General features: G+C 37.5%; 1 protein-coding gene across 1 annotated transcript; it reads left to right on the plus strand.

The window, feature by feature from the left end:
- The first annotated feature begins 137 nt into the window (after nt 1-137).
- CIP2A (cellular inhibitor of PP2A) lies at nt 138-26,168 on the plus strand. Its single transcript, XM_035540437.2, has 21 exons — nt 138-323; nt 1,813-1,960; nt 3,259-3,371; nt 4,936-5,030; nt 5,585-5,681; nt 6,662-6,784; nt 6,941-7,086; nt 7,800-7,875; nt 8,864-9,091; nt 9,587-9,746; nt 10,798-10,939; nt 11,629-11,728; nt 12,553-12,671; nt 16,529-16,718; nt 18,557-18,631; nt 18,714-18,824; nt 19,114-19,310; nt 20,818-20,931; nt 22,834-22,916; nt 23,418-23,557; nt 24,706-26,168. Exons 1-21 carry the CDS (start codon nt 222-224, stop codon nt 24,874-24,876), a joined length of 2,730 nt encoding a protein of 909 aa, XP_035396330.1. The 5' UTR covers nt 138-221; the 3' UTR covers nt 24,877-26,168.
- Nucleotides 26,169-27,807: the final 1,639 nt, after the last annotated feature.

The raw sequence follows: 27,807 nt of genomic DNA on the forward strand, positions 1-27,807 counted from the left end.
TTCCCTCAGCACTAAAGCAGCACCATACACCCCTGCTGACGCCACCCCTGCACCCACCCGCCTCCCGGCAGGAAAATGGCGGTTGTGGCGCCTCCCGCCGTGCCCCGCGCGGTAGGCGGGCGCTCCTGCTCAGTGGATGCTGCCGCCAAAATGGCTGCGGCGGCGGGAAATATGAATGGGTTTTGTTGCTCCCTCCTCTGAGGGGGTAGCCGGAGGGTGCCATGGATGTCTCGGGCTGTATGAAGTCGCTGCTCCTGGCAGCCACGCAGTATAAGGCTGCTAAGACGCCGTGCAACGCGGCGCTCGTCCAGCGCAGCCTGGAGGTGAGGATGGCGCCGGTGCCGGGGCTTCTGGCCGCGGTGGGAGAGGCGGAGGAGCGGCACAGCTCGGGGTGAGGGGTTGGCAGTGGGGTTCCCTCAGGGTCGCGGAGCTGGGCGGCTCCTCTCGCACCGCCACGGTGCCCGGCCGCAGCTGGCCTCTCTCCGCCACTATCGTTTTGGGCTCTGGGGCCATGGTGGGCTCGGCCCCGCAGCGGCCCCAGGTGTCCGGCGGGGAAGGGGAAACCCTCCCGGTGCCCGATGGCCAGGGCAGAAGAAACGTTTCAATGTCTAGTTCTGTTCCTCTGCTCTTACTTCATTATTTTACAATCGTATGCGTTTTCTGTGTGTATATTCCTACAGATGTGTGCTGTATGCTTATATGCATATATGCTAAGTGTATAAAGGACGTTTTTCCAGATCCCCTGAATTCTTCCCAGCAAGAATCATTCAGTTTTGCGACTTAAGAATACAGTCTAAATGATGGACTGCTCTTGTGTCTGGCCTCTCTCTTTTTCATGCAACTTGTAAACAGATGGGTTTGCCCCTAAGGGGTAGTCTTGTTTATTTCCCTGACTTCGTGTAGAACCTGCGTACAGCCTCTTCAGGGGGCTTGTTTGGTGAGATCAGAGACTAACACGCTGGCTTAATTGCTTACTATGCAAAGTATCTTTTCCAAATACATTGTTTTTATTGCTAATACTAAAACATTAACATAAAAACTGGCACTTTGCTTAACTCCCTTCTCCATATCCACTGTAGAGAGGCACATAGGGGATGTGCAAAAACAATGTTTTGTTGCACAATTATCCACATATAACTCATGTCTACCCGTGTTGATGTGCAGGTGTATCATTTTCAACATATGGGCTTTCCTGAAAACAAGTTCCTTTTTTCATCTTAAGCACAGAGTACTCACAAAACAGCACTGTTACCTTTTACCTTCAAGCAGAGTAATACCTTTGTATTTCTGTCCACTTCTTCAGAAAATAGGTTATTGGGTTGAGCTGAAGGCTAATCAATAAACGTTTGTAATGAGCAGAATGTATGATTGTGCCTTAAGAGCAAATAAATCCTGTCTTTTATTTATGCTAAAATCTGTATGAAGAACAACCTGGTATTAATTCTTTTCAACATGCGAAGAAATAATAAGTGTTGTTCTGCTACATTTTAACAAGAATGTGTTGTTACAATGAATGCTGTCAAAAGGCAAGCAAACAAAACAAGTCCCAAAATGTCATAACTGACCGCAACATAAACTTGGTATTTTCAAAGAGTAAAGGAGGTACATACAGAGGAATAAAAAAAAAAAAAAAAAAACTTTTTTTTGTGTGTGAGCAAATTCAAATGTGGATGTCCTATTACAGTGGCGGATACATTCTCAGTTTGTCAAACATGGCAAAATATAGTTAATGTAACTTAGTGCTTTGACTTCTCTATTAAATACTTTGCTGCAGTTAAGTAATTGAGGTTATTTTTCTCCTTTCATCTCCAGGTTATCTCGGGACTGAAGCTTACACGATTATTTGCTTCAAACCAGATTCTACCAAGTGAATGTCTTAATTTCTTAGTAGAACTCCTTGAGGATGCTAATATAGACCCTTCTCTGACCTTGGCTTTGGTTACTTTACTATCACAGCTAGGTAAAGCTTGCATTTTAATTTCTTATTTTGGGTCTGAGAAAGGAAAGACAAGGTGGATGCTGATTGTGGCACGTGTGTTGAACTTCATTTTTCACACCTTATGTTCTAAGTATTTTTCATCACGATGGAGTGCTTGGCTGAGCAACCCAACTGTATATACAAGGCCAAAAAATATTTTAAATCACTATTAGAAACAGAGTTCAAGTCATTAATGTGAAATGACAATGATCATGCGTGTCAGATTTTTTTTTTCCTCACTGGGCTGTGTGAGAAATTATTTCCTTGTAGGGGCATTGACTTGAGAGCTTGAAAATATTTCCTAAGTTAAGAAACCTGCCATGGGGATGTGAAAGGAGGGAAGAACAATATTATATCAATGATTGTCTTTGCCTCAGTTTAGCTCTCCTATTGGAGTGCTTGCTAGGCAGCAGTGTGGATTCTACGATGTCCTGGGCCCATGTACTTCCAAATTAGAAAACAGGTTCTGGAGCCTCTTGTTTGTTGGGATGGATTTTTTTTTCCCTTTTCCCATAAAAAGTGGGACTTAACTGTCTAGGGAGCTCTGTGTTCACCATAACCTATGTATTTAGGTTACATATAGAGGGAAAAATTATCCCTTTGCTCTCTGCTTAGAGTTTTTCCCTTAGGTGTGGGTGGTTCTTGGTGTTTTGGGACCTTTAGGATGACCCCTTATTTGTCTTTCTTTTTTTTTAATGGTTATTTTAAAATGTTGTAAAATATTGTAAAACTTGTTGCTGGGGTTCATAATTATTTTTCCCAACCTGTGCAGTCTGGAAAATTTTAAGAGTCAGTCCTCCTCCAGCTGATCTTTTGCTTTACCTGTCATCCTTGTTCACTGTGTGTTTTCCAGGACTGCCTAAGCAGAATTGGATTTTTGTACTACTGTTGCTAGATAACCTTATCAAGGTATCAGTTTTAGTCTACTTGCTACCTTAGCATGAAGCAAGAAACTAAGGTCATTAATTTTAAGCTGTAAAGCTTTTTAACTGCAGGATTTAAAATCTGCAATCTTTAAAAAGTTAGAGCTTATACTTTGGAGGTAGGCGGTTTCTTCAGTGTTGAAACATCCCAAAGAAAAGTATTAGCATTTCAATTCACTGTAAGCTCAGAACTAAGGTAGAGATTCAAGCATGTAGGAGCTGTGATTTGTAGTTATTTGTGAAACCTACTTGGAAAAAATGGCCAAAAACTAGGGCTTATGCTTAGATAAGTTGCTAACACAATGATTGCTTTTGCTGTTACGTAGGGTGTTTTTGTTAATAATACCTAAATTCTAGCTTTAGACAATGACACTAGAGAAGCTCTTCAGGATACCTACAATCTGACCAGTGTCCTGGCAGGAGTGGTTCATCGAAGCTCTACTAATCTTAACGATCCAGTATTACTACAGGTAACAGGATCTAATGCTTAATAATATTTAGTTATTTTTATGAAGTATACATTATTTCAGATAGAGCTTTTTAAGAATTGTTATATACACCTACAGTGTGTGTTGAGGGAAAGTTGACATAAGCTGTGTATTTTATTTGCTGTGTGAGTCTAATATGACAGGATTTTAGCACTACGTAGATTTCTGCATATTCTCTTTAAGATTGCTTGTGCTTCTCACCTTCTCTAATTAAGTTACAAAAAAAAAATCCTTCTTGAAACTGGAAATTTCTATTGCATAACATCACTGTATGAGAGCTTGGAAGCTTATTTTTCAGCTGAGGTAAACTTGTTAATTTATTCTAATGTTCCTAATAAAAACCTGGATATTGTTTTGTCTAATCAGTATTTTGACAGGTAAATGGGAATGAGTGAAGGGAAAGCTGTGGTTGCTGGTTCTCACTGAAGGCTTGCAGGGCGTGTATGCCTCCTTCCCTCTGGTCATTGCTATTTTACTAGTGAATATAAGGGGCTGTGCTAATAGAAGCTCATTTTTAGGAGCCAAGTGTAGGCATTGTGACATTATTGCTTTAGTTATTTTTAGTGAACACGTGAAGTCTCCCAGTCTGACTACACCAACTTACACCTGTCCTTTCTGTGCACTGAACAGTAATGTTGGGCTTTTTTTTAGAAAATATGTACAGGATTTCTCATGTGTGGCTTTGAGATTTCAGCATGCACTTGCTGGCTATCTGTGGTCACAATTTTCTTTTCAGAAGAGGGAAAGCAGAAAAATGAATTTACTAGCAGTTATGTTGCCCTTGATCTGTTGGAAATTAATCAAGTGGCCAGTACGAACACTTTTCTAATGTTTTGCTATTTCTCAAAATACTAGGGAGTGCAAGATGACTTGGGGATCCAGGTGACTTACCAGTCAATGGAAAAGGTTTTGTAGTCATCAAATAGATACAGTTATAAGGTTTTTAAACTCTTACGTTAGGTATTCTACAGGGTGAGACTTCATATCGACTGCTTTCCTTAGCTGTGCTGTGATTCTTGTCATGTCCAAGTGTATTCATGTCACATTAACTCAGTTATATGCCAGAAGAATGTTGTACTATCACTGTCTGTTGAAAGTTTTTGAGGTCTGTTGGCGGTTTTTACAGCAGGTATGTTTTACTATAAACATGCTTTCTGCAAGAGGCTACAAAGTGCTTTTAGATTTTGGTGAAACTTTGGGTACAAAACCCCTTTCTCAGTGACAGAATGGAGAATTGGCTGATGATGAAAAAGGGAAGAATTGGTAGGCTAAAAAGTTAACTCCTCTGTTAAAATAAATCTTTACTAACCTGTCTGGGTTTTTAGTAAGTACACAGTAATCAGTGTGGTAGGGTATTTTATTTCAAGTACTTGCAGCAGCTTGTATAACTATTATGTTAACATTACAGTTGGAAAATGAATTCATTTGTAGTGTTTGGTTATTTCTCCTTTCAGTTTCAGCTGTAGGAAAAGTCTTTTTTACTTGTTATGTTCTTCATTGAGATGCTATAGGGAAGACATATATGAATAGTTTTTTATTTCCTCAGAGTATTCAGCTGCTTCAGAGGCTAACCTACAACATTCCAGTCTTTTGCACTGGTGCCAACCTCGATGAATTGATTTCATTTCTAATGTACCACGTGTAAGTGTGTACTCATTTATTTTTCTTCATGGGAAATCCCTAGCTAGGTTTCTAAACTTCCTGAAGATGATTTGCACATTGCACTAACTTTCTGGTCTTCAGAGTAAGCAGTGACATTTTTGCTGTGAATTTACCAGGGATTTTTACTTAAAAACCATGTTTTTAAAGTTTGTCAGATGTAGTGTTGTGGGTGGCTGAATGCTAATTGGCCTCTTAGCCCATCCCCAGGAAGGGGAAGCTAACAAACACAAAAGCCATGGGAAATATTTATGCTTGCTGCTATGAGCAGACTTCCTTTAGAATAATATGAATTTTGTGCGAGTCTAATGACTATTAAAAACACCTGAAATAAAGGACCTTTGATAGTGTTCGTCTCCAAATCTTGTTATTGCTGTTTAGCTCAGTTAAAAGCTGCCCATAGTCTGAGGCCTGCAGATCTTAGTTTTGCTTTGCTTGGAGGAATGGTATCTTACTGAAAAAAAAAAAAATGTAACTAGATTTAGGATGCTTTAATGAAAACATCTTTGTTTAAACTTCTGGACTTTTCTTTCCAGTCAATCCACTGAAGATGAGTTGACGATACCATGTTTAGGACTTCTGGCGAATCTCTGTCGTCACAACTTATCTATTCAAACTCAGATAAAATCTTTGGTAAGTGTTTTGTTTTTGTGGCATGGCTCTCTGGCTTGAGGACAAGAGTTACTTGACTATGAGGAATTACCTTTCTATTTCTTATGCATGTTTTCCACGGATAAAAAATAATCCTGACCTTTTTGTTCAGTGTTGTGTCCAGTGTTGGTGGTTGTTTCTCTCAAATTGGAGAAAACAATCAGTAGAACTGTAAGCTGGGTTTTCTTTTGTTTCTCTGCTGTTGCACAGGCTTGCATTACACATTCAGTTATTGCAACCGTTCTCTGTAAAGGAAAGGTGAATTTAAAATTTGAACATATCTTCTGTAGAAAAACTAAATGTTAAAATATAAAGACTGTAGTTGAATTTCAGGCAAAACTTACTGCAGCTTGCCAAAAAAGACTTTATTTTCAAAAGATAAATCTTAAAAAAAAAAAAAAAAAAATTAAAAAATTAAAATACAACAATGTCAGGTCAGGGCCTTTGAATCCTCAAATACACGTCCATATTCGAACCATTCCAGTTCATGTCTCTTCATCAATCAGTACAAATGTAACGTTTTTTGATGGAGAAATAAAATTTCATCTACATGACTGTGAATGTTGTACTGCTTACCTTGAAAGGAAGGGGAGGTGGAAGAAAGAACTATTTTCAAATCTGATCAGAGAGGAGATAGGTTCCATTTTCAGTGTTTTTTTTTTTCTTTGAAGTCTTAGCAAAATGACTTTCTTATTTGTCTTTAAAATAGTGATGAAATTCCTTCCTCTCTTTTTATTGTTCTACCTTATGCAAATTCAACAAAGAATTTAGTCATCGATGTCAACTCCAGTAGTTGTGCAGTAGAAGAATGCTAAAAGAGATTTCCTAGAGAAAGTTTGTCATTCTAACATTTCTGAATCATTCATGATTTGTTTCTTATTTTAAAATATGAGCAAGATGTAAGTTTGGTGCTCTTACAGAACAAAATGAAGCTTATAATACCTGTCTCTTTTTTGTTATAGAATAATGTGAAGAGTTTTTATCGTACCTTGATAAGTTTCCTGGCCCACAGTAGTTTGACTGTGGTTGTGTTTGCACTTTCAATATTATCAAGCCTTACTTTAAATGAAGAAGTAGGAGAAAAAGTAAGTGATACTTTGAAATCGGTTCGCTTCTCAAGTTGTTCATAAATCTATTGGCCACAGTGGCAAAATCGAGTTCTAATTCCAGCTAACGTTAATGTGCAAGAGACCTGAGCAAGTTAAGTATGTTCTCGAACATAGTTTTCCTTTTTCTTTTAGCTCTTTCATGCTCGGAATATCCATCAGACTTTTCAGTTAATATTCAATATTGTTGTAAATGGAGATGGTACTCTAACAAGAAAATATTCTGTTGATCTACTCATGGATCTTCTGAAAAACCCCAAAGTTGCAGATTATCTTACCAGGTATGGCCTGACTTTATCAAAAGTATTGAAGATTTTTTTTTTTATAAACTTTTGTTCAGCTCTTTTTGCTATATGCCATTTGTATTGTGAACCACACTCTGGAAAAAATCTGTAGATGCTTCTTGTATGTTACTAGTTGATTATAACTATCCTGCCTGAAACTCAAGGATTCTTGTGTTACCTGTTTCACACAGAAGTGTAAATCAAAACGTGTCCTTTCCTTGTTGATTAAGGAATATTTAATGCTTGTTTTCAGTAATTTTTTGTCTCAACAGTATCACTGGTCGGACAACTTCATGAACAGCTACTGTGCCTTTTTGCAGGCCTACACTAATTTGAGGTGGAATAGTATTGTCGAGGTAGTAATAATTTTACTGTAGGGCACTATGTAGTAATTGTGCAGAGTGCTTGTCTATTGCTTCTGCAAATTCAGCTAGTAGAATTTAGTTCTGAAATTCCATCTGAATCTTCTAGCAATAAGAATAGCTGGAAAATCTTGGTGTATTTTAGGGATTTTTTTTTATTCTTGGGATATTTTTGGAGTTGAGCTTGTCTTTTAGCAAAATTACACCATCAAAGCTATCAGTGTACTTGAAATGTTTGGGGGTAAAAAGGAAATAGGTCACGTTTCATCCCTTGGTATAAATCTCTAAGAAAGTTCAAATTTCAAATGCTTTTTTTCTACGCCCCCTTCCCCCTCATGTATGCTATAGGTATGAACACTTCACCTCATGCCTTGGTCAAGTATTAGATCTTCTTCATGGAAAGGATCCCAATTCATCATCTAAGGTATTTATACTTAGTCAGCTTAAGGCTAAGAGGGTACAACGCATAACCTGGTTCCACTTCTGTAGCCATAAATAGGTTCCTTGTGTATGAGGATTGATTTCAAGACTCTAGTGACTTAGTGTTTATCAGTTTAAGTCTTGTAGTTATTCAAAAGCCTGTCAAGTTGTATTTGCTTGGTGTGTTGTTTTTGTTGGGTTTTGTTTGTTTTGCCAGGTTTTGTGTGCCTGTTTTCAGGCAACAGATATAAAGCCAAAAAGCAAACATAAATACCTTTCATACTCTGGCTACTAAGAAGTGTGGGTTACTGCACCAGAAATGCAGTGTGTGCCTCACTTCACATACCAAGACTTGAATTAATACTACTCAGATTTTGAACTGATGGTCAGGGAACCATGACACTAGTTTCAAAGTAGGGAGTATGTGCTTTCACAGTAATTGAACAAATTGATGCCAAATTGGGTTCTATTCAGCTTTGTCTCACTACCACCTTAAATAAATGAAACATCAGCTATCTGGTGCTAAAGACTAAAATACGGTATGTCATGAAAATGCTTGGGCAAAGTATATCTTTGAAACAAATCTTAAACTTTTTTTAAGAGTGCATTTCACATCATAGTAAATAAATGCTCATGTTTCCATGTACGTGACTTTTGTAAAATTCAGTGCATACCAAAGCATTTCTACTACTGGTAGATCACTAGACAGCAGTTGTCTCTTTTTCTTTTCTTGTTTAAGAAACGAAAGCAGTACACTGAATGCCAACTGTTGCAAGCCTTCACCACTTGATGGTTTTCTTTGGTCTAGTGGACTGTATTGCTGCTGCTCACTTGACTTTATGGAGGGAAAAATATCGTTCATAGAACTTCAAAATGCCAAGAATAGTTGATTAGAACTTAAATATCTCTTTAGATTTGGGCTATGGGAGTTGCAGTTGCTGTATGAGTAATTGGTTTAAAAGCGTTCGAACTCTTTCATTGACTTCATACAGATCTTAGAACTGCTGCTCGCCTTCTGTTCTGTGGTTGAACTGCGTCATACCCTGCGGCAGGCGATACTGGAACCATCTGGCTTGCCAGTCTCTGGAAATACCAGATTTGTGACTCGCTCAAAGACTTTTGAACCATCTGTTGCATTGGTACACTTGTCAAACCAACCATTGGAAAGCTCTGAAGACTGTTCAGTTCTAGCATTGCAGCTATTCAAAGAGGTTTTTGAGGTACCAGAGCTGATAATTAAGTTTAAAGTGCTTCTTAGCAGCTATATTTTTGTTTCAATTTTTAAACATCTAATAACATTTTACTTGAAAGGTAGCATGTTAAAATATACCTGACTTTTTTTGTTCTAAAATTTCATACTTTAACACTCGGCTTTTCTTTTAAAGACGTGTATTTCAAAAATATATCTGTTCTGAAAGTAAAATGGAAGATATGGCAGTTCCATACCTGTCTATCCATATCTATCTGCCATATGGCCAGGTGGCAGATACAAAACTATACAAGACTTGTTTTCTAGGACTTGTAGAAGTGAGAGTTCCTACTCTTTCACTGTTATTTGTTAAACTTTCTTCTCCAGTGTGATACTGATCAACAGTCTTAAACCTAAAATAGCAAGAGCCTGGGAAAGCTTGATTAAAAGCTGGTGGAGGAAGAGGTAGAGTAGGCTTGTCTTCCTTCCTCAGTAGTTCTAAACATTGACATAAAATTTATTACAGGATGCTATTAATAGTGGGAACAGTGCCTCAGCTGAACACTTTGTGGATCTTTTGCTGCCTGTTCTTCTTGATCATCTTCAGATGCCAGAACAGATTGTGGATGAGCTGTTAGTGAAGAGAAAGTGTGAAAGGATGGTCAAGGCTATTAATGTCCTCACAGATATCCTTTTTACATGCCTATTGGCAGTTAATTTATGGTTTTTCCACCATGATCTTCTCCACTGTGATCTGTTCCAAGGTATTAGAAGAAATGTCCATTTTGGGTCACACTGATAGCATTTAATGGCGATAACTGCACTAATTTTACTTAGCATTGTCGTTTTGAAAGATCTTAAGTAGCTTTCTAATTGTTGTGAAATTATTTTGTAGTACAGGGATTCAGAATAAAATGTGGTGGCTGTTCAACAGTATAGAAGTGCTTTGCAGATCAAAAATGATGACTTTTTGGTGAAATTGTAAGGAGGAGGGTGGGTGGCCATCTTCTTAATCATTAGAATATTTTGGCCTAGCTAAGTCTAATGCAGTGTCCAGCCAAATACGATAAAAACTTAGACTTATGAAATAAGAGTAAAAATAATGCGAAACGATACCATTTTACTTTTTTTTAAGGGGTTTCCTTCATTAGAATTTCAGAACAGCTTTTCTAGTCCACGTAGTGTAACATCCTGTCTCTGACAGTATTTGGGCCAGATTTGTCAAGGAGTTTGAGAATGCTGACCTATCATGTCCTCTTCAAGCCTACAGCTCTAAAGTACTTGAAGGTTGCATTCTTCTGCTTCTGATTTTTGTTTTGTTGCCTTTTTGAACTTGGTGTCCTGAAGTAAAGAGAATGTGACAGCAGGATGTAGTCCGGCATCTCAGCTGAAGTCTGTGAAGAAGTTTCTTGGCTAGTTCTCCCCTAGCTAATTAGTTCTTGTGTTAGGCACTGGTTGTTCAATCCCTTTTGTTCATCTTCTTTCTTTATGCCGCCTCATTTTATTGTGATTTTCCTGTAGCTGTCTGTTTCCAAGTACTTTTTTTTTTTCAGTTGAACAGCAGAGTTTTCTTGGATTGTCTGTTAAGTGTGACTTAAGTGGTTTATGTAGTTGGGCTTTAAAAGTATTTTGGAGTACGTCATGCTTGGATGTAGCAACTGTCTTATTAAAAATATTTCCTTATGGTGACAATACCTGAGCATAGATATATTAAGAATAAAACTTAACTCAGTCTACTGCTCTGTAGAGATGACATACTGAAAACGCATGCCTCAAAGGTACTGACTGCCAGCCAATGTGTGTCTCTAATCGAACGCCAATTTACCTATAGCGGAATTGATGCTGGTTTTGGGGCAAAGGTAGTGGACTCTAAAATGTGGTAAGCACACAGTTTTTTCTGATATCTAATTTAGCTAGACCCGTGTGAGTTTTGATATTGTTCCAACAGAAAATATACTGTAGTTGAAATTACCATTTAAATTGAAGTCAGTACTATTTTTAAATCAGATTTAATATTTCTGTGGCAATAGAATGTAACATTGGTCGGTTCAATAGATAAAACCTGGCTTATACATTCTGGTACTGTTTTGTGTGTAAGCTGGAGTTCCACTGATGTGGGACAATGATTTTAAGCATCTGTTAATTTAAGCTCATCTGAGGTGAAGCTTACCAGAAGTGATATCACACATCAATACTATGGGAAGAGGGGAGCCAATGATTGTACTAACAAAGAATATACATTCCTTCAACTCAGTGTCATTGACTTGAATATCAATACAACAGAGTTATATGCCCAATAAAATTGACCAGGGCTTAAACCCACTTCACTTTCAAGTTGAAAGTGTTTTTGAGCTTCACTGCTGTCCTTGGTACACTGGAAAAAATCAACAGCATGTCCAAGGAACTGAGTGATTTCTTGTGGTGTTGGCATTGATGCCTTGCTAGACATGTTTAACATCTTCATGAAGGTATTTATTCATTTTGTAAATTGACTGAATTTATCAGTGCTGGTTTGACAGATCTCTGCTTTTTTTCCCCACTTTGCTTTTGCATTTGTATGTTGAAAAGCAAACTTGCTGCTGATACTATCTTGAAAACACTTGATCTTATGAGCAGACTGAAACAGGAAGTACCTAGTATGGAAGTCAGCTTCTACAAAATTCTGCAGGTATGAATTTAAAATGTCATATAAAGTGTATGTGTGAAGAAAAGTATAATAGCACTGCAGCAGTTTTAGTTCTAAATGCTTTTGCATGCTCGTCTCTGAGGTAGTAAAGCTGTTAGGGAAATAGTCCCCCGGGTACTGTTCTTAAACACCGTTTCACTGTTAATTCTTCTAAAATAAGAGCAGTTTGATTTTATACTTCTTATTTCAGTAATGCATGGTAAGGATTATCCTTTTAAGACTCCATTAGGATTACAGTTTGAAAGTAGCAAAGTTATCACAACTGTGTAATCACATAGTTTGTGAGGTTATTTACTATTAAATGTATACATCTATGATGTAACTCTACATAGACAAAACACTCTGTTGACTGGATAGTACATTAGCTGCTTACTTTGTAGATGGAAAATAAACCAGACAGTCAAACAAACACTTCATGCTATTTTGGAGGGTTTTCTTTGAAGAATGGGAATTGTGTAACTTAATAGGTAGCAATCGTAGTCCCACAGCTATCAGGAAATCCTAATAAAACTTAACACTTGTGATCCTTTATGATGGAAATCAAGCACTTAAAAACTTGAAGGAATTAAGTAGTTTCTTTGCCTTTTATGTCAACTCTAACTGGGAAAACAAAATTTTAAATACACCCAAGTGTGAACTGTTTTTCAAATCAGTTCTGTTTCATTAACTTTGGGCTTCAGAAACTTAGACGGGCAAAATTTAAAAAGGCAGCTTTGAATAAAAATTTTCTGTGCTCATGGGCATTGGTATTATTTTTGGTTTTGTTGTTTACTCATATATTATGACTAAAGTAGTTTCTTTTTTAGGATCAACGCCTGATTACACCTTTGACGTTTGCTTTAATGTCAGACTACAGAGAACAAGTCCAAGTGGGACTTAGAATACTGTTTGAGGCTGCACCCTTACCCGATTTTCCTGCCATTGTGTAAGTTTATTTTTGCGATAGTCTGGTAGGATTTGAAATTTTTATGGCCTTAGTGATGCTTGTGTTTCTTGACATATTACTTTCAGTTCATCTGAGGTAGTAACTTTAGAAAAATTGTCATTTCCTCTTAATCTGTACTTAAGAGAAAGAAGTGGTTTTAGAGGCCAGAGGAATTACTTGAAATACTGACAGTTATTTAATTAATATCAGATTCTAGAGAGCATAATAGTGACTTCCATCCCTCAGGGTTCACTTTTCTGAAGTCTGTGCTTGGAGCTTTATACTTGGACTGCATCCGATGTTCTGTCAGAGTGCTCTGACAGAAGTTTAACTTGGAACAGTGTCTAAATTGCTTTTTATATGGGGAAGAAAGATGATCAAATGGATTAATCATGGTAACTTGCTTCATTGTGTTTTTTGAGTTGTTTTTTCTTTTGAGAAAGCTCTGGGAGATGGTGGCATGTACAGAAGGTTATTTCTTTTTTTAAATAAAAATATGGTGATAACAGCTTAAAACTGTTCATCCCAAAAACATAAGTGCTGTTTTTATGATTATGATAGTACTATTTATCAATAATATCCATATGTCTAGTTAGATATAGACTTCAAAAGGGCAATCAGGGTGAGGGGTTTTTATTTTGTAAGTAGAAGAAGGTCTGTAACATCATCAAAAGAGCTACAAAATCAATTTTGAAAGCTGAGGCAGCAACTCTGATGAAATTTCAGAACAGGTATGCAACTCTGGTGGGCTCAGGCTGCAGGGAGTGTTCTGGACCTCTCCCTAAGCTGGGGTAGCAGGAGGTGGTCTCCTAACCTGCAGGAGGTGTGCAGCTGCTGAGGACCTGTGGTGCCAAGTGAAGGAGCTGTAAGGAAATTAGCAGACTCATCATCAGAGATGATGAAAAAGGGCAAGACCAGATCTTCCTTCAAGGCCTTGCAGCTTCAAAATGTGGTAACCTGACTTACCATTCAGGGAGGCTTGCTGCTTTCTGGGAGACTAGGCTTAGGAAGTTTTTGGAAAAATTACAGAGGATTCTCTAGCCCTCAGGCTATTACTATCTGCTAGCCTTCCACAAGGGCAAAAATGCTATGGCAGGGGAGACCTGAATATTACCAAGCATGGTTACATGGCTTCTGTGGCATGGGGAACAATGGTGGTGTTCCACTTCTTCCTGTGGGTGAGAATGGAAGGGCTTGAGGAGGAGCGGACAGATTTTGTTGGTCAACGATTGGTCGTGTAACCCCTGTCAAACAGGTGTGGTTTCCATGACCAAGAGATTCAGGATCAAGGACTAGCTAACATGATGAGGAAAGCTGTAAACTAAAAACAACAGGGGAAGGGATGACCACAGTCGATCAAGTGAAGAAGTGGTATACTGGGTTGGAAGGCAAAGGGTGTGGGTACATGTGAACAGGAGGGACCTTACAGCCATAAAAACAGCAGTGCTAAATCAGAGTCACCCTAATATGCACATAAGTAAGGAATTGTCCACAGCAAGATGCTGTGGTGGGGGGAAAAGCCCTCGTACTTATTCTGGGAAATCAGCAATACAGGATGCTTCTGTGAAGTATCTGCATGCAGCGCTAGGAAGCAGCAGAAGAAACTGGAGGCCTTCTTGCAGTTACAGGGCTCTGATCTGTGGTCCTCATGGTGTCCAAGCACCCTGGTGTCTGCTGCAGATGTAACACAGTAGGGCACTATATTGGATTTACGTGGCAAGGTTTTGGTAGCAGTGGGTTGCCGGGGTGGCCTGGGTGAGAAGAGGCCAGCAGCTGCCCCATGTTACGTAAGGGCCAGTTTCAGCTGGCCCCAAAGGGACCTACTGCTGCCTGCCCAGAGCTGAGCCAATAAGCAATGTTGTTTGTACTTCTGTGAGAGCAGATTTAAGAGAAGGAAAAAAGGAAGAAGAAAAAAAAACTGCTGCATTTTAGCAGTTGGGAGAGTGCAAGACTGATTCTCACTCCTCAGACACCAAGATTGGTGCAGAAGGAGGGCAGGACATGCTACAGGCTGTTGAACTCAATGACTTATTTAGCTTGGTCTTCACTGGTATGCTTTGCATTTGGGAATCTCAGGTCTCTGAGATCAATGGGCAAGGCTGGAGGAAGACTGGATCATGTTTTGGAACATGTAAACAAAATGGACATATACAAATCTGAGAGAACTGACAGGATGCAACCAAGAGTACTTAAGGAATTGGCTGATATCAATGTGAGGCCACCCTATATCATCCTTGAAAGGTCTTGGTGACTGGGAGAGGTTCCTGAGGACTAGAAGAAAGCAAATGTGACTTCTGTCTTCAAGGATGACCAAGATGACCAATAGCATCCTAGAGTGTGTTAGGAAGAGCATTGCTAGGAGTTTTAAGGGAGGCAATCCTTCCCCTCTGGTCAGACTACATCTGGAGTGGTGTGTCCAGGTCTGGGCTTCCCAATGTGAGAGAGAAACCTATCAAAGTGAGTCTAGTGAAGGGCCATTACAGTGTTTGAGGGGCTGGAGCATGTGTCATAATAGAAAGCAAGGCTGAGAGAGCTGGGATTGTTTAGTTTTGAGAAGACACAGAGGGATCTCATTGATGTATATAAATGATGGGAGGGAACAAAGAAGACTGAGCCAGTCATCTTGGCGATAGTCATTAGCAGAACATGAGGTAAGGGGCACAAATTCAAACAAGAAAATTTGTTTAAATATACAAAATAAACTCTCTTAAGGCAGTAAGGGCAATCAAACACTGAAAAAGGTTGTCCAGAGAGGTTGTGCAGTCTCCATCCTTTAAGATATTCAAAACTACTAAATGTAGTTCTGGGCAACCTGCTTAGTTCAACCCTCTTGTTCTAGATGATATTTGCAATCCCTTTCAACCTCAACTATACTATGATTGCATGATTTAGTGTATATAAAACACTCTTATAATGGACAGTGACAAACTGGGTGGAGGAACAAAGGATCTGTACAATTCAATATGCCTGGCATTGCACAAAGGAATAGGCAAATAACATGCCTCTAAATGCAAGTTAGAAATTGGCTCTGTTCACTTAAGCAATTGAGACAGCACTTCAGTGAAGTCTTTGGGTTAACTTAGTAATTAAGGAATTTATTGAAAGGAAAAAGAAATTGACTGGTGACTTAAAAATAAGCTCTGATTTGGACCATGTCCCAAGTAATTGCCTTGCAAATACCAGCCACAAGTTACATGCAGACACTGGGATATATGTACTGTAATTATTTGAGTCTCAGCTTTTGTCTTCTCTTCCTTGTAGGAATGAATATGAATTTATTAGACTTCTATCTTAATGCTTAAAGTATGGTTAAAGCTTAAAAAGTGAAATGTGCTGTATTCAATATAATATTGTGAAATACCATCACAGAGGGAAAAAATAAAATTTATTGGTAGCACTCTGCCTTTTGATGATTCAATCTTACGTTTATTCCTGATAAAAACAAAATCATTCCTACTAAATACCTTCTCGATCCTCCTACTTACAAACAGTGGCACAGTTATGCTGTTTCGCATGTCATTATTCAACTTGTTTCTTGGGCTAATAAGACACAGATGATCTGTTTTGCTCAAGAGAGCTGAACAACATGCATTTTCTGGTGAGGTACTGCACTTGTTTCTAACAGTTAGCCTTAATAGGCTTTTAAGTTTTTCCTTCAGCTTTCAGCATCTCTAGACAGTATGGGCACGTATTTGGAACCACATCTTAAAGTTGTGTGGTAATGCAAATGTAACTGTTCCAGTAGTCTGTCTTTTCAATTAAAAAAGTTAATTATGCTGTGAAACTGTTTTCATCTTCAGTCCTTGCAACAATACTTGTAGCAGATTGTTTCATTAATATCATTTATGTTTATACAGACTCGGTGAAAGCATTGCTGCAAATAATGCTTACAGACAACAAGAAACAGAGCACGCATCGAAAAGAATCCAAATGCAGTCACCCGTGACCAGCGTTACACCGAGAAGTTCTTTGTCTTGTTCTAAAGGTGATGAATCTGTGACTTCAAATATTCAGGAATTAATACAGAAGCTTCATTCTGGACTAGAGGTTAGTAAAATTTTCATACCTTTCCTATATAATTGACTTTTTCAGTTACGAAGGAAAAATAAAAACCTTAACCTCCAAGTGTCAGTTGAGCTCAATTTACTTTCCTACCTAATAAAAATTTGCTCCTTTTACTGAGTTCCTGAGTGAAATTCAACGATGATTCTTTGTGCAGTATCAGAAGCTGGGCTCCTTGTTTAAATCCCTTCTTCTGGTTGGGTTTTCCTTGTTCTTCCCTCTGTCAGAGGTGGAGGCAGATGTCAGATATAGTTGTAAATTACTAGACCTGCTGAGACATGTACAAGGAGCTCCCTTACCCCTTTGTAAGTAACCCATGATGAAATAAAGATGATTATGTTGCTTTATAAGGGTACGGTGCATGTCTTGTATGTCTAAACAGGCACACAAACATTTACGTTTTCTTGCCTGTAGCTATATCTTGAGCATTTCAAGTTTAGTTTTTGTGACCTTCTTGGAAAGGCAGTATTACTACTTCAGAAGGAAGCTTTTTACTTCTGTGCAGCAATGTGCATTGTAAATGAGACACTCAAACAGGCACCACATATGGTGCGCCTCTTTGGGCGCCATACTGTGAGATACTGAACATATTTCCTTTTTCTCTTTTCTGTTCAATGCAAGGTAGTAGTTGTTCTGTAGCCACTTTAGACTGAGTGAAGGGTTTTTGCCTATGTTTTCTTTTGACTCAAAAGAACAGTATGCAAACAGCAAAAAATGAACAGAATGTACCTGATAATGGCTCGCCAGCTATATTAGTGGCATTGCCTCCAGCCTTCCTCTGTCACAACTCCTTCCTCTCTCCTTTGCAACCTTCCTCTCTGTCACAACTGAAAAGAATAAAATTCAGCAGGCCACCAATCAGCTGCTAGAATAATATTAAAAAAAAAAAAATTCAAGTGACACTTCATTGGTTTCATTCTTACTCTGCCACTGGATACTTGTGTTGATCATCCTCTTCAGGACTGCATGTGACAGTGTGTAAGTATGCTGCTGAGTATCTAGTAATGTAAGTCAAAGCAGCAGCAGTGCCTAACAGCACTAGTGCAGCAGCTTCCAGTAATGTGACAGTTGGTGCAGCTCTTGGGATTTTTGAGGGAGGGAAAACATTACTAATATTCAGTGAATCTTTTGTTAGACCTTCTAGTAAGTAGAATTTTCCTTTAAAAATGCATTAGTTAAAAATCCGTATACACAATCACCTAAAACATGTAGTACTTCATCTCTGTGCATTACGTGTGTTGTGTGAAGCTCAACTGTGTGCAAAAACATTTTGAACACTATTAATAGTATTACTGTACAGAAAAAGCAGAGGGAGCTTACAGAAGCTTTTCTTATAGTTTTCTCTGTGTCCTAGATATTACTACAACTTTGCAAGCAGGAAAAGAAACTACTGGTTTCCTGTTTTAGGGACAGGAAAGCAAGCTGGGAACTGGAGCTAGCTATGTGGGGGTTGTTAATATGCCAAAAAAAATCTTACATAATGGTTCTAAATGGTGCAGAGATGGTACCTTTTTAATAATTGTTTATTGTATGAACAGCAGAGAGAACTTGCACTTAGTCATGCATCAGCATATATGAACAACTGTTCAAAATTGGCATTATAGTAGCGGTACTGCCTAAGAAATGTATCCTGAAATCATCAAGTAACATTCTTACTTGACTCAAACATAGTTTAATGAATAATTAAGATCTGTAGGGCCATATGTGCTAAGTAAACAGAAAAAGGACAGAAAGCTCACAAAACTACGAAGCTCTTTTAGATGCGTTATCTGTCCAAGTAAATACAAATTTACAGTAGCAGTAATTGCAAAACTTTTCCACAGATGAAGGAGCCAATCGCTGATATGAGGATATCTGAACTAATGGATGTCTATGAACAGAAGCTGGCATCGTTAGCTGTGAGTACAACCTGATGTGTAGGGGTACAATGCTGTCTGTAGATTCAGGGAATGTTAATAAATGTGTTCTTCCTATGCACAGTCTAAAGAATCTAGGTTGCAAGACCTTTTGGAAGCAAAAGCTCAGGCTCTGGCTCAGGCTGATCGGCTGATGGCCCAGTACCGATGCCAGAGGGCCCAGGCTGAGTCCGAGGTGAGTAACAGGAGTCTTTTTCTGGGACTTTGGGATAGGGCACAGTAATAATTGTCTGGGCAGCTTTAACTGTATTTGCACATGTGGAAACTTTATCCTGCTTAGCTAACCTATGCTTACAAATGATGACAGTATTAATTTTCATGATAACAATCCAAAGGAAAACAGGACGTTTCTTTGGAACAGTTTCTTTAATGTCTTTTAATATTCCTATTAAAACATGACTTATAAAACAGAATTGCTTGTGATTGCATTTTTTTTTTTTTTGGTGGGGGTTTTCCCCTCAAAGGCAAGAACTCTTGCTGCAATGTTGAAGGATGCGGAACGAAAAAATGAAGAACTTAATGCTTTGCTGAAAGCTCAACAGATAGAATCTGAAAGGGCACAGACTGATATTGAGCAGCTCTTTCAACACAACAGGAAACTGCAAACAGTTGCTGAGGAACATGAAATACTGAAAAAATCATCTGTTGATCTTCTTCAGAGGTAAAAAGTTTAGGGTTTGTAAGCAAATACTTCATAGTCAGTCGAAGTGACGAAACCCTGTTTTGGGTTAGCTAAGCATGTTAGAAGGGCAACATTACATGATACTTCATGGTTTTAAGTAGAAAGTACTTTTTATCTCTGTATACTTGCAGAGCAGGTTACAGTATGTCATTCAAGAAGTTAATATGTTAAATGGAGTGAGAAGTGAAAATGTAGTTGTTGAAGGCCCAGCTCAGGAAATGGCAAGAACTTTGAGCATTGTTCTCTAAAACAAAATGACAGTGCTTAATTTCAGATGGTGTTACACCATACTCTCAGCTTCTTTCTTTGATCTTATATGCTGTCTTTCTTGAGCTTGCATCTTTGATCACTTTTGTAGCAAATGACTGAAATGAGGTTAAATCCATGTAGGGGGAAAAAACACACCTTATGTGTTCCAAATTATTTACAAGCATTATTTCTTTAGGCTCTTAAAGTTAAAATAAAACAAAAAACCACATAGGGCATGTGAGACATAAAAAGTACGTAGGGATAGAAATTACTTATGGAAGAAAACAAACATGCTTTGGAAGAATAAAGGCTTAAAATATCTGTAGTGTTTCAATTCACATGCATCAGTTTTGTCACTAGGTGTCAGCAAGACAAAGAAGCTGATAAAATTGAGAGCAAGTTGGTTGTGTAATAACAGAAGCAGAAGTTATGTCAGAAATCTTGAAGGTATATCACTGCCAGTAAGGGAAGTAATTGAAGGAGGAAAAATGTACGCAATTTGTCCATTATGGCTTTTCTTGAATAAGTATCTAGTGTTGTCAGTGTGGAAGTACCTACTTTTTTGCCTGAGTTGTATGTAGATATATCCTTTATGAGCATGCATTTGACTAATCTGTGTAGAATAAAGCATCTTCAATCTGTTACCTAACAGCTATAATTTTCCTAAAGTAGGAATAAAATAACTGACTGATTGTTATACTGTTTTTATAAAGTAAAAACATACTTTCTAAACCATCTGTAGACTTTCAATGCTGTTCCTTAAAAATAACAAGATAACTACCAAAGGGGGGTGAGAATTTTCCTTTTGGTAGGAAAGTAGCAGAGCAATTTGCTTCAAGCATGAGATCTGCCTCAAACTGTTATTAATTACTTTGCACTGTCTCCATTATGTTCATTTTTTAGTATCACTGGATAACTGGAGGTCATAAACTGTCTCAAAGGGTCCCTTCAAAGATGACTACAAAAACCTTATTTATAACAGTTTGTTTATGTCAGATATCTAAACACAGATATCTGGTGTTTTGTCAGTCTCTAAGAGTTTTCTACTGGAGGGATTTTTGTTAATAATTAGGGAAGCTTATTTTTTCAAGTATGTTCTTTTAAAATATGTATCTTTTAGCTTGCGTGGGATGATTGCACAGAAGATGTCAAGTTTTTTTTTTTGACAAACTATTAAAGTAAAAGCTCTTCAGAAGCATTTATCCTCTTCAACCATAATCCTCTAATTTATTTGTAGGTATGAAACAACTGAAAGACAACATAAAGATCTACAGATTACATGCAATTCCCTAAATAAAGAAATGGAAGCAATGAAAAAACTAAATGAATCACTCAAGCAGCAGAATGACAGGTAAGTTTGATTCAGTCCTTTAAGTAGACAGTGAAACTAAGTAGTGCTTCAGCATTCAATTTTTCAATTCTCTATGCTTTAAGCAACATCTGAGAAGTAGAACTAGAAGTAAAAGATCCTTCAGGGTTGTTTTGTATGTGTATATTAGATGAAAATCTGTAGTAGGGACTTCAATTTTGTTTTCTACTATATTGGTTGGGGGCAGGAGGGAATCCCTGCAGACTACAGCAACAGTAGTAATTTGAAAGAACTATTGATAACAACCCAATTTGGGGGTGGATTTTTTGTGTTTTTTTTGAGGGATAGGGGTTCTTTTTGGTGGTTGCTGAATTGCTGAATGCTACTATCACCCAAGGTTTTCAAGTATGCCCTTTTAGCCTGCAGAATGTTGTGAGATATCAGCAGAAGTACTTGAGGATTTAAGTGCTTCTTTAAGATACTGAAGAAGGGAGGGGGGTGGGGGGGGAGAGAACTTACTAAATTAAAAATTATATTAGAAATAGTGTTGATTTGGTATTCTGTCTCTGGTGCAAAACTTTATTCCTTGACCATAAAATTAGCATTACTTGTGCCTTGAGGACGTATTATAAGTTTTTTTTTTTTTTTTTATTTTCAATGGCTTAAGATTAGAGGTCTGATGTAATTTTCCCCCATGTATCTAAAGAATAGGGCTTCTATTGGAGAAATTTTATTTAATACTAAATTTTGCAGAAGGTGTCTTTAAAATATGCTTACAGGCAAGCCTGAAATTCACTGTAGAAATAAAACACTTTTCTTGGTTTGACTTGCAAAGTTCACTTCATCCTTCCAGGTTCTTGCCTAGTCAGTGACTCGAACTGCTCTGATTACTGCCTTGAGTTCTGATTCAAATGGAAAATTTTTCATACAGATGGATTTATTTGCTTCTGAATAAATGTGGACACTAACTCTTATTGGTGCAGTGTGTAGCTCAGTGTAATTGGGGGGAGCTCCTTTTTAAAGGCAAATGGGGAGGATCAGTTACCGGTTGCTGCATAGATATTCTTGAACTACCACAAATAAAACACCACAAATAAAACAGACTACGGAAATATCCCTCTTACCCCTTTATTGCCAGAGGCTGCAGTTTAGAAATTGAGAGATAGTAAGCAGATAAAGTAAGCAAGAGTGACAATAGGCATCATGTAGGTGAGGCAAATGAGAGATGATACATGCTAGTTAGTAATGGTGAAAGGAAATTGACTTTGTGGAGTTTGAAGTACTTGGGTTACAGCTATAATGGATGGATAAGAGCACCTATATATTAGGATAATTAGAATAATATTTAGTTCCCGCAGTCTTAACTAGTGAGGACTGCAGATAACCTATATATGGATTACAGTGAAGTCTTACGAAATTCAGTTTTTGCTGAGTGTTACGTGACAGTCTGTAGATGTTCAGAATGATATTAGAAAATCTTTGCGCATAGATGATAACACTTGCATGAAATGGGTGTTAGCAATGATATTGTCAAATCAGGAGCATACTAAGAGCTAAAAGCCCCATACATCAATCACTAATGTCAGTGAATTCTGACTATGGCTGAAAGACAACTTCAGTTCTATTATCTTCAGTTCTATCTCTTTGAGGTATCTTGAATGCCTTGTGGCTGTAATCAAGAGCACCAATTTCTGGTGTCTAGGCTTTAGGAATGAACGTTTTCAGTAGCTTTCACTGTATGTCTTTGATCAAAGGAGGGAAATAACGGTTTCATGAGGGAAAAAAAGGAGAGAGAACTTGTGCTAACACCCTTCATAATTTTGTTGATTTGATTTGAAGCTCCTGACAGCAGTTAGAAGTTAGACAAAAATCATTCTAGCTTCTTAGAACAAAGAAATGGTAATATATATCACTTTGATAAGGAAAATTTCTCTGTAATTTTAGGACTGCTGCACAGTTGGTTGAAGCTGAAGATCACAGAAAAGAATTACAGCAACAGCTACAGGATAAAGATGGCAAAATAGCAAGTAAGTCACTTATGTAAAGGTCACTGAACCTAAAGAACTAACTGGTTTAAATAGATGTTTTGTGCTATAGATAAGCAGCTATATTTTTCTTAGTAACTTGTAGATCTTAAAAGTAGCCAGGGACATGCAATTTAACAGTTGAATTAAACAAATGTGTATATATACATATCTTTGAAAGGATATAAAAATGTGATTTCCCAGACTATATGGATTTCACCGAATCTGTGTACAGCATCGTATGTTCTTTCAGGATCTCTTCACAGCATGTTCACTAGACCTATTTTCTGTAGGAATTGCAAATTACAAGAGTTGACTTCAACTCTTCAGCAAATGCTGGAAAACAGCTGCTAGAACTTAGCAATAGGTGGCACTACTCAGTACTTCACTTATTAGCAGCTATGTTGAGTATTAAAAATAAATGTGTATACTTGTTTCCTAGGCAATGCTGTATGTCTTTTCTAAGTCTGACAACCCCTTTTTTAATGTGTTGATTTTCTTAAGGCTTGCAACAGAAAATAAAAGTTCTGGAAGAAAAACTGAGAGCTCAACAGAAAGAAAAAAACAACGTGGAAGAAACTGTAGATATTCTTAGAAAGGAATTAAGTAAAACAGAACAAGCAAGGAAAGAACTGAGTATTAAGGTAAGGAATTATTTGCATCTGCACTCTAGAGACTGGAGTATTAGACATCTATATCTCTGATAGAGCTGGATAATCAATATTTCAGTGGTAAAGTGACCGAAGAAACTAGACCAGTCCCTGTGGTGGTGAAGAACAAACTCTCTCAGATTTAATTATGTACCTTTTGAGTTTTGAATTGCTGAGAAAAGAAATTGAATTCAAGAGAACAGTCATAGTCAGGGTTTAAGAGGGCTGTATAAGTCAAGGTGTGTGAGTACATAATACTTGGAAGAAAAACTGTGGTGAATAAATGTAAATAAATGAACACAGAACATTCCTCTTCAGTTTCCAGTTTTGGCTACTGTAAAATGCAGGGGGGAGTTTCTTGTTTTGTTTTCCCCCCTCCTGTTTCTTGCATCCTGTATTAAGATGCTATGTATATATGTATGCAACAAAATACATCTGATTTTCTTGGTCTTTGAAATTCTAATAAAATATCTATTTTTCATCTCTAAAAACAATGTCTTCTCTCAAAACATGAGAGAGACAGACCAGTTTGGCTATACCACAAAGTTAACAGGGTAATATTATTAAAATATATAAATTAAAATCCCGGAAACTTCAGCAGAGCTGATATACCCTTGCCTATAGGTAAGGCTCCCAGTAAACACACAATGCGGAGAGGTTCATTTTTGATGCAAACTAATCAGTAATCGCAACGGAGTGTGCAGTCTGTCAAAGTATTTCCAGTATTGGCATTCTCTGGAAGCAAAGTCTAATCCCTAGGACGATATTCTGTATATAGCAAATATTTCACTTGTTCTTAATAAATAATTACCATACCAGTGTGTGGATTGAAATGAAACATGGATAGTTTAACCGCTAGCACTTCTCCACTTCTCTTGCTTAAATAGAACAATGATAATGTGGGGGTTGGTTCTTCCCCTTGGTATTTAACGTTTGAATTGCAACAGTAGCTGTAACTTTTCGTGTGCACCAAATGTATAGCTGAGAAAAGAATTTCTGAAACAAGTTTATAATTTTAAAACTGTGCTTTTTAATTGCTTGTTTAAATTCACCGCCAGGTCACTTACCTTTTGCTGTATACTGTATAGTTTTTTTTCAGTTGACAATGGAGGAAATAGTAACGTTTTGTTTTTTTTCTGCAGGCATCTTCTCTGGAAGTTCAAAAATCTCAATTGGAAGTACGCTTGGAAGAAAAAGAAGCACTTGTAAAATTACAGAAGGAAGAACTGAACAAACATTCCAATATGATTGCAATGATCCACAGTCTAAGTGGTGGCAAGTTAAGTGCAGAAACAGTGAACCTCAGTTTATAGGGCTCTGTCTTTTAAAGTTTTAGTATAAAATACATATGAATAAATATGTAAAATAAAAAAAATTGAAGCTAGCATGCTATCTGTCTTAAAAATCATCTAAAACTAAAGTAGCTTAACTATCAATTGAGAACAAAAAATTAATTGTGAAGGCTGTTGTTTGAAAACATTGAACTGCTGTATACCAAAAAGGTCTTTCTGTGGTCTTGGTAGAACTACTATCCATCTGTATTGGGAGCTGAATGCACCTTTTTGTTGGTGACTAACCTTCCAAAATATCTATAGAAAAATGGGAGTCGCTCAACTGTTTTGTCTGTTTATGCTGTTATTGGCAGTCAGGTAAGTATGCTTTATATGTTAAGCACTTTCATCATTTAATCTTGTTCACTTTCTCTTCTGAATACCATCTGTCTTTTGTGCAGTGATGCTTCCTGCTGTCTAAGGCACAAACACAGAAATAAAATGGATTATATCAATTAGAACACATTACACTGCAAGCTGTATTTATCAGCATATTATTGTGAATACGTCATGTAGTAAATATGGGGAGGTGTTTCTAATTTTGAGGAGATATTAATCTGAGCAAGTAGAAAAGTGTTTTTTCAAAAAGGAGCATCAATTAGGGAAAGCATGCTCATAATGAAATATATGAATCTACAAATACTTCGTAAATATTAGATACTACTTTCCTAAGCCCACATCATTTTATTCATTCTTTAAAAAAGATCTGCACTTTTTTAATAGTCCAGTCTGGTACATGCAATACTTGTCAGCATTGCCGTTTTCTGCTGTACACCAATGGGATTTCATATACTGTTCATGGTATAAATATTTAGGTAATTTTTAAGTATACTTTCATATGAAAGACTAGAACTGAAGTTTTTGAGTGGCAGAACGCTTTCCTCTCATTAGTTTACATATGATGTGAATAACATGTCTTTTAGCAGTTGGCAGAATTACTTCCTTAATATATATTTTTTGGTATAACTACCAGAGTTTTGGGTTATCTCATATATATCCTCTTCTGTAGCATTACTGACTTTATTTCTACCTAATTTGTAATGGCTAGATCTTAAAACACCTGACTTTCCTTAGGTTTTCAGTTGTATAATAAATGTCTACTCATGTCTAAGTATAGCCTTGTACATTCAGTTGCAATTATGCATCAGATGAATTGTATCTATTTTAACCTGTTCCTATAACATATATATTTTTATGACTTAAGCCCAAGTAAGATTTACAGATGTTGTTCTGGTCTCTGTGAAGACTAGGGGAATAAAAAAAAAAATTGCTCTATCTTCTGTGTCTTGCTTATTTTGTTAAGTGAGGGATATTGTAGGGATAACTGCCAGCTCAGTACAGAATACATGCAGTTTGGCTGCCTTTTTGCATAAAATGTAGTTATTGCTTAGGAAGGTCAGAAAGTGTCAACAAAATTGCTGTGTTGAGGGTTTCTGTTAGTTTTGCAAACTCATTGGGGAAATAAAGCCTCATTAACTATAAATTTCTACTTCAGTGTAATGAGTTAAGAAATTTGAGTGTCAGAATTAAGTTTGCAGACCTGGATTCATTTCTATTTAAGTCTCTTGGTCACGGTGCAAGGGCAAATAAATGTTTTCTACTCACTTTCTGCCAGAAAAGAAATTTAAGTAGGAAATGTCAAGCATGTTACTAATTAAACTGATAAATGCTGGTTTTACTTTGTTTTCAAACTGTAGAATGCAAGGGCAAAAATGTCATGCTACTCACTGGAGTAAGGTTATATTGTAATAAGGTTCATGGCCCCAGAAAATGCTAAATGAATCTTCGGAGTTTACAGTATAAAATCCACAGTACTAGGCATGGTATATAAATATTGATTGAGCTCGTTGTTTTTCCCCCTTGGAAAAATGTGCTATGTCAATATGATGTTGTTCTAAGCCAAGTATTGCTGAACTCCATTGGGATACACAGCAAACAAATGCATGGACCCATCAAGCCACTTTGACAGCGTTTCTGTGTACCTTCCTGGCAGTGTTTTTTCTAATCAGCAACGAAGCAAATACGTAATAGTGGCTAATGGAAATAGCAAATAATTTTCTTTGTTTAAAATGTTTATTCAAAACACACAGCTCTTCTCACCGTAGAGTAAATCTGTAGCTTTTTACGTTTAGCTCTCTTTCTACGTGAATTGTGTTCTAGGATTTTGCTTTTAGGCCTGTTGATAATATCAACATTGAAAACAGTTCTGTAATAAAGTTCCCCATGCAGTTTTAATATTCTTGTTGCACATAATATGCTATTGGACTATTTTTCCCACAGGCTCCTTCATTTAGTGCAGAGTAACTGGTACAATGAACAGCTCTTCAATAGAGTCGATTTTTAATTATCTGTGCATTATGTCAGGTGGTCAGTTGCCTGTTTTACACGCACAGAGACTTGAGCTGTCTTAATTCAGAACACCACCAAGTCTCATTATTAGGCACTCTAATCCTTAATATCTGAGTAGTAGATGTCTTTTATCCTATGTAACCTGGAGAAAGTTTTCATTTATGTGGTTCTGTGTAGCTTTGTACATTGCCTCAGTCATGCTGGATGGGGGAAATCTGTAGTGTTTGTTTGCTGTACTCATTAGTTCTTTTGGTGTACCTCTTTGCTATGAGTCAACAGTCTGGAGCTGGTGCCCTTCAATATATGATTTGTCGTATGTTGTCTTCATCTTACTACTACCCTTCTTTTTGGTGTCAATTCTGGATTCTCTGATCTTTTTACTACTTCCCTGCTATTGATCTTTTTTCTTCTAGACTTTCACTTTCCCATACTTCTTCGTCTCTCCACTCCTTTCAGCACTGATTCCAATGATTCCAAGCAACAGTGCCTACTGCTTGCTCTCACCTGGGGAAGTCTGTCTTGTACGTAAATTGGGAAGCCTCCCAGCGCTGGTCGGTTCTAGTA

Source organism: Cygnus atratus, chromosome 1 (assembly GCF_013377495.2).
Source record: "Cygnus atratus isolate AKBS03 ecotype Queensland, Australia chromosome 1, CAtr_DNAZoo_HiC_assembly, whole genome shotgun sequence".
Lineage (NCBI taxonomy): Eukaryota > Metazoa > Chordata > Aves > Anseriformes > Anatidae > Cygnus > Cygnus atratus.

Excerpts from the sequence above, each read along its gene's own strand:
- CIP2A (XM_035540437.2), top strand. The coding sequence starts at position 222 with ATGGATGTCTCGGGCTGTATGAAGTCGCTGCTCCTGGCAGCCACGCAG. Across the intron at positions 11,729-12,552 it reads GCTTCTACAAAATTCTGCAG|GATCAACGCCTGATTACACC; the intron begins GTATGAATTTAA and ends TTTCTTTTTTAG. Across the intron at positions 23,558-24,705 it reads GGAAAGAACTGAGTATTAAG|GCATCTTCTCTGGAAGTTCA; the intron begins GTAAGGAATTAT and ends TTTTTTCTGCAG.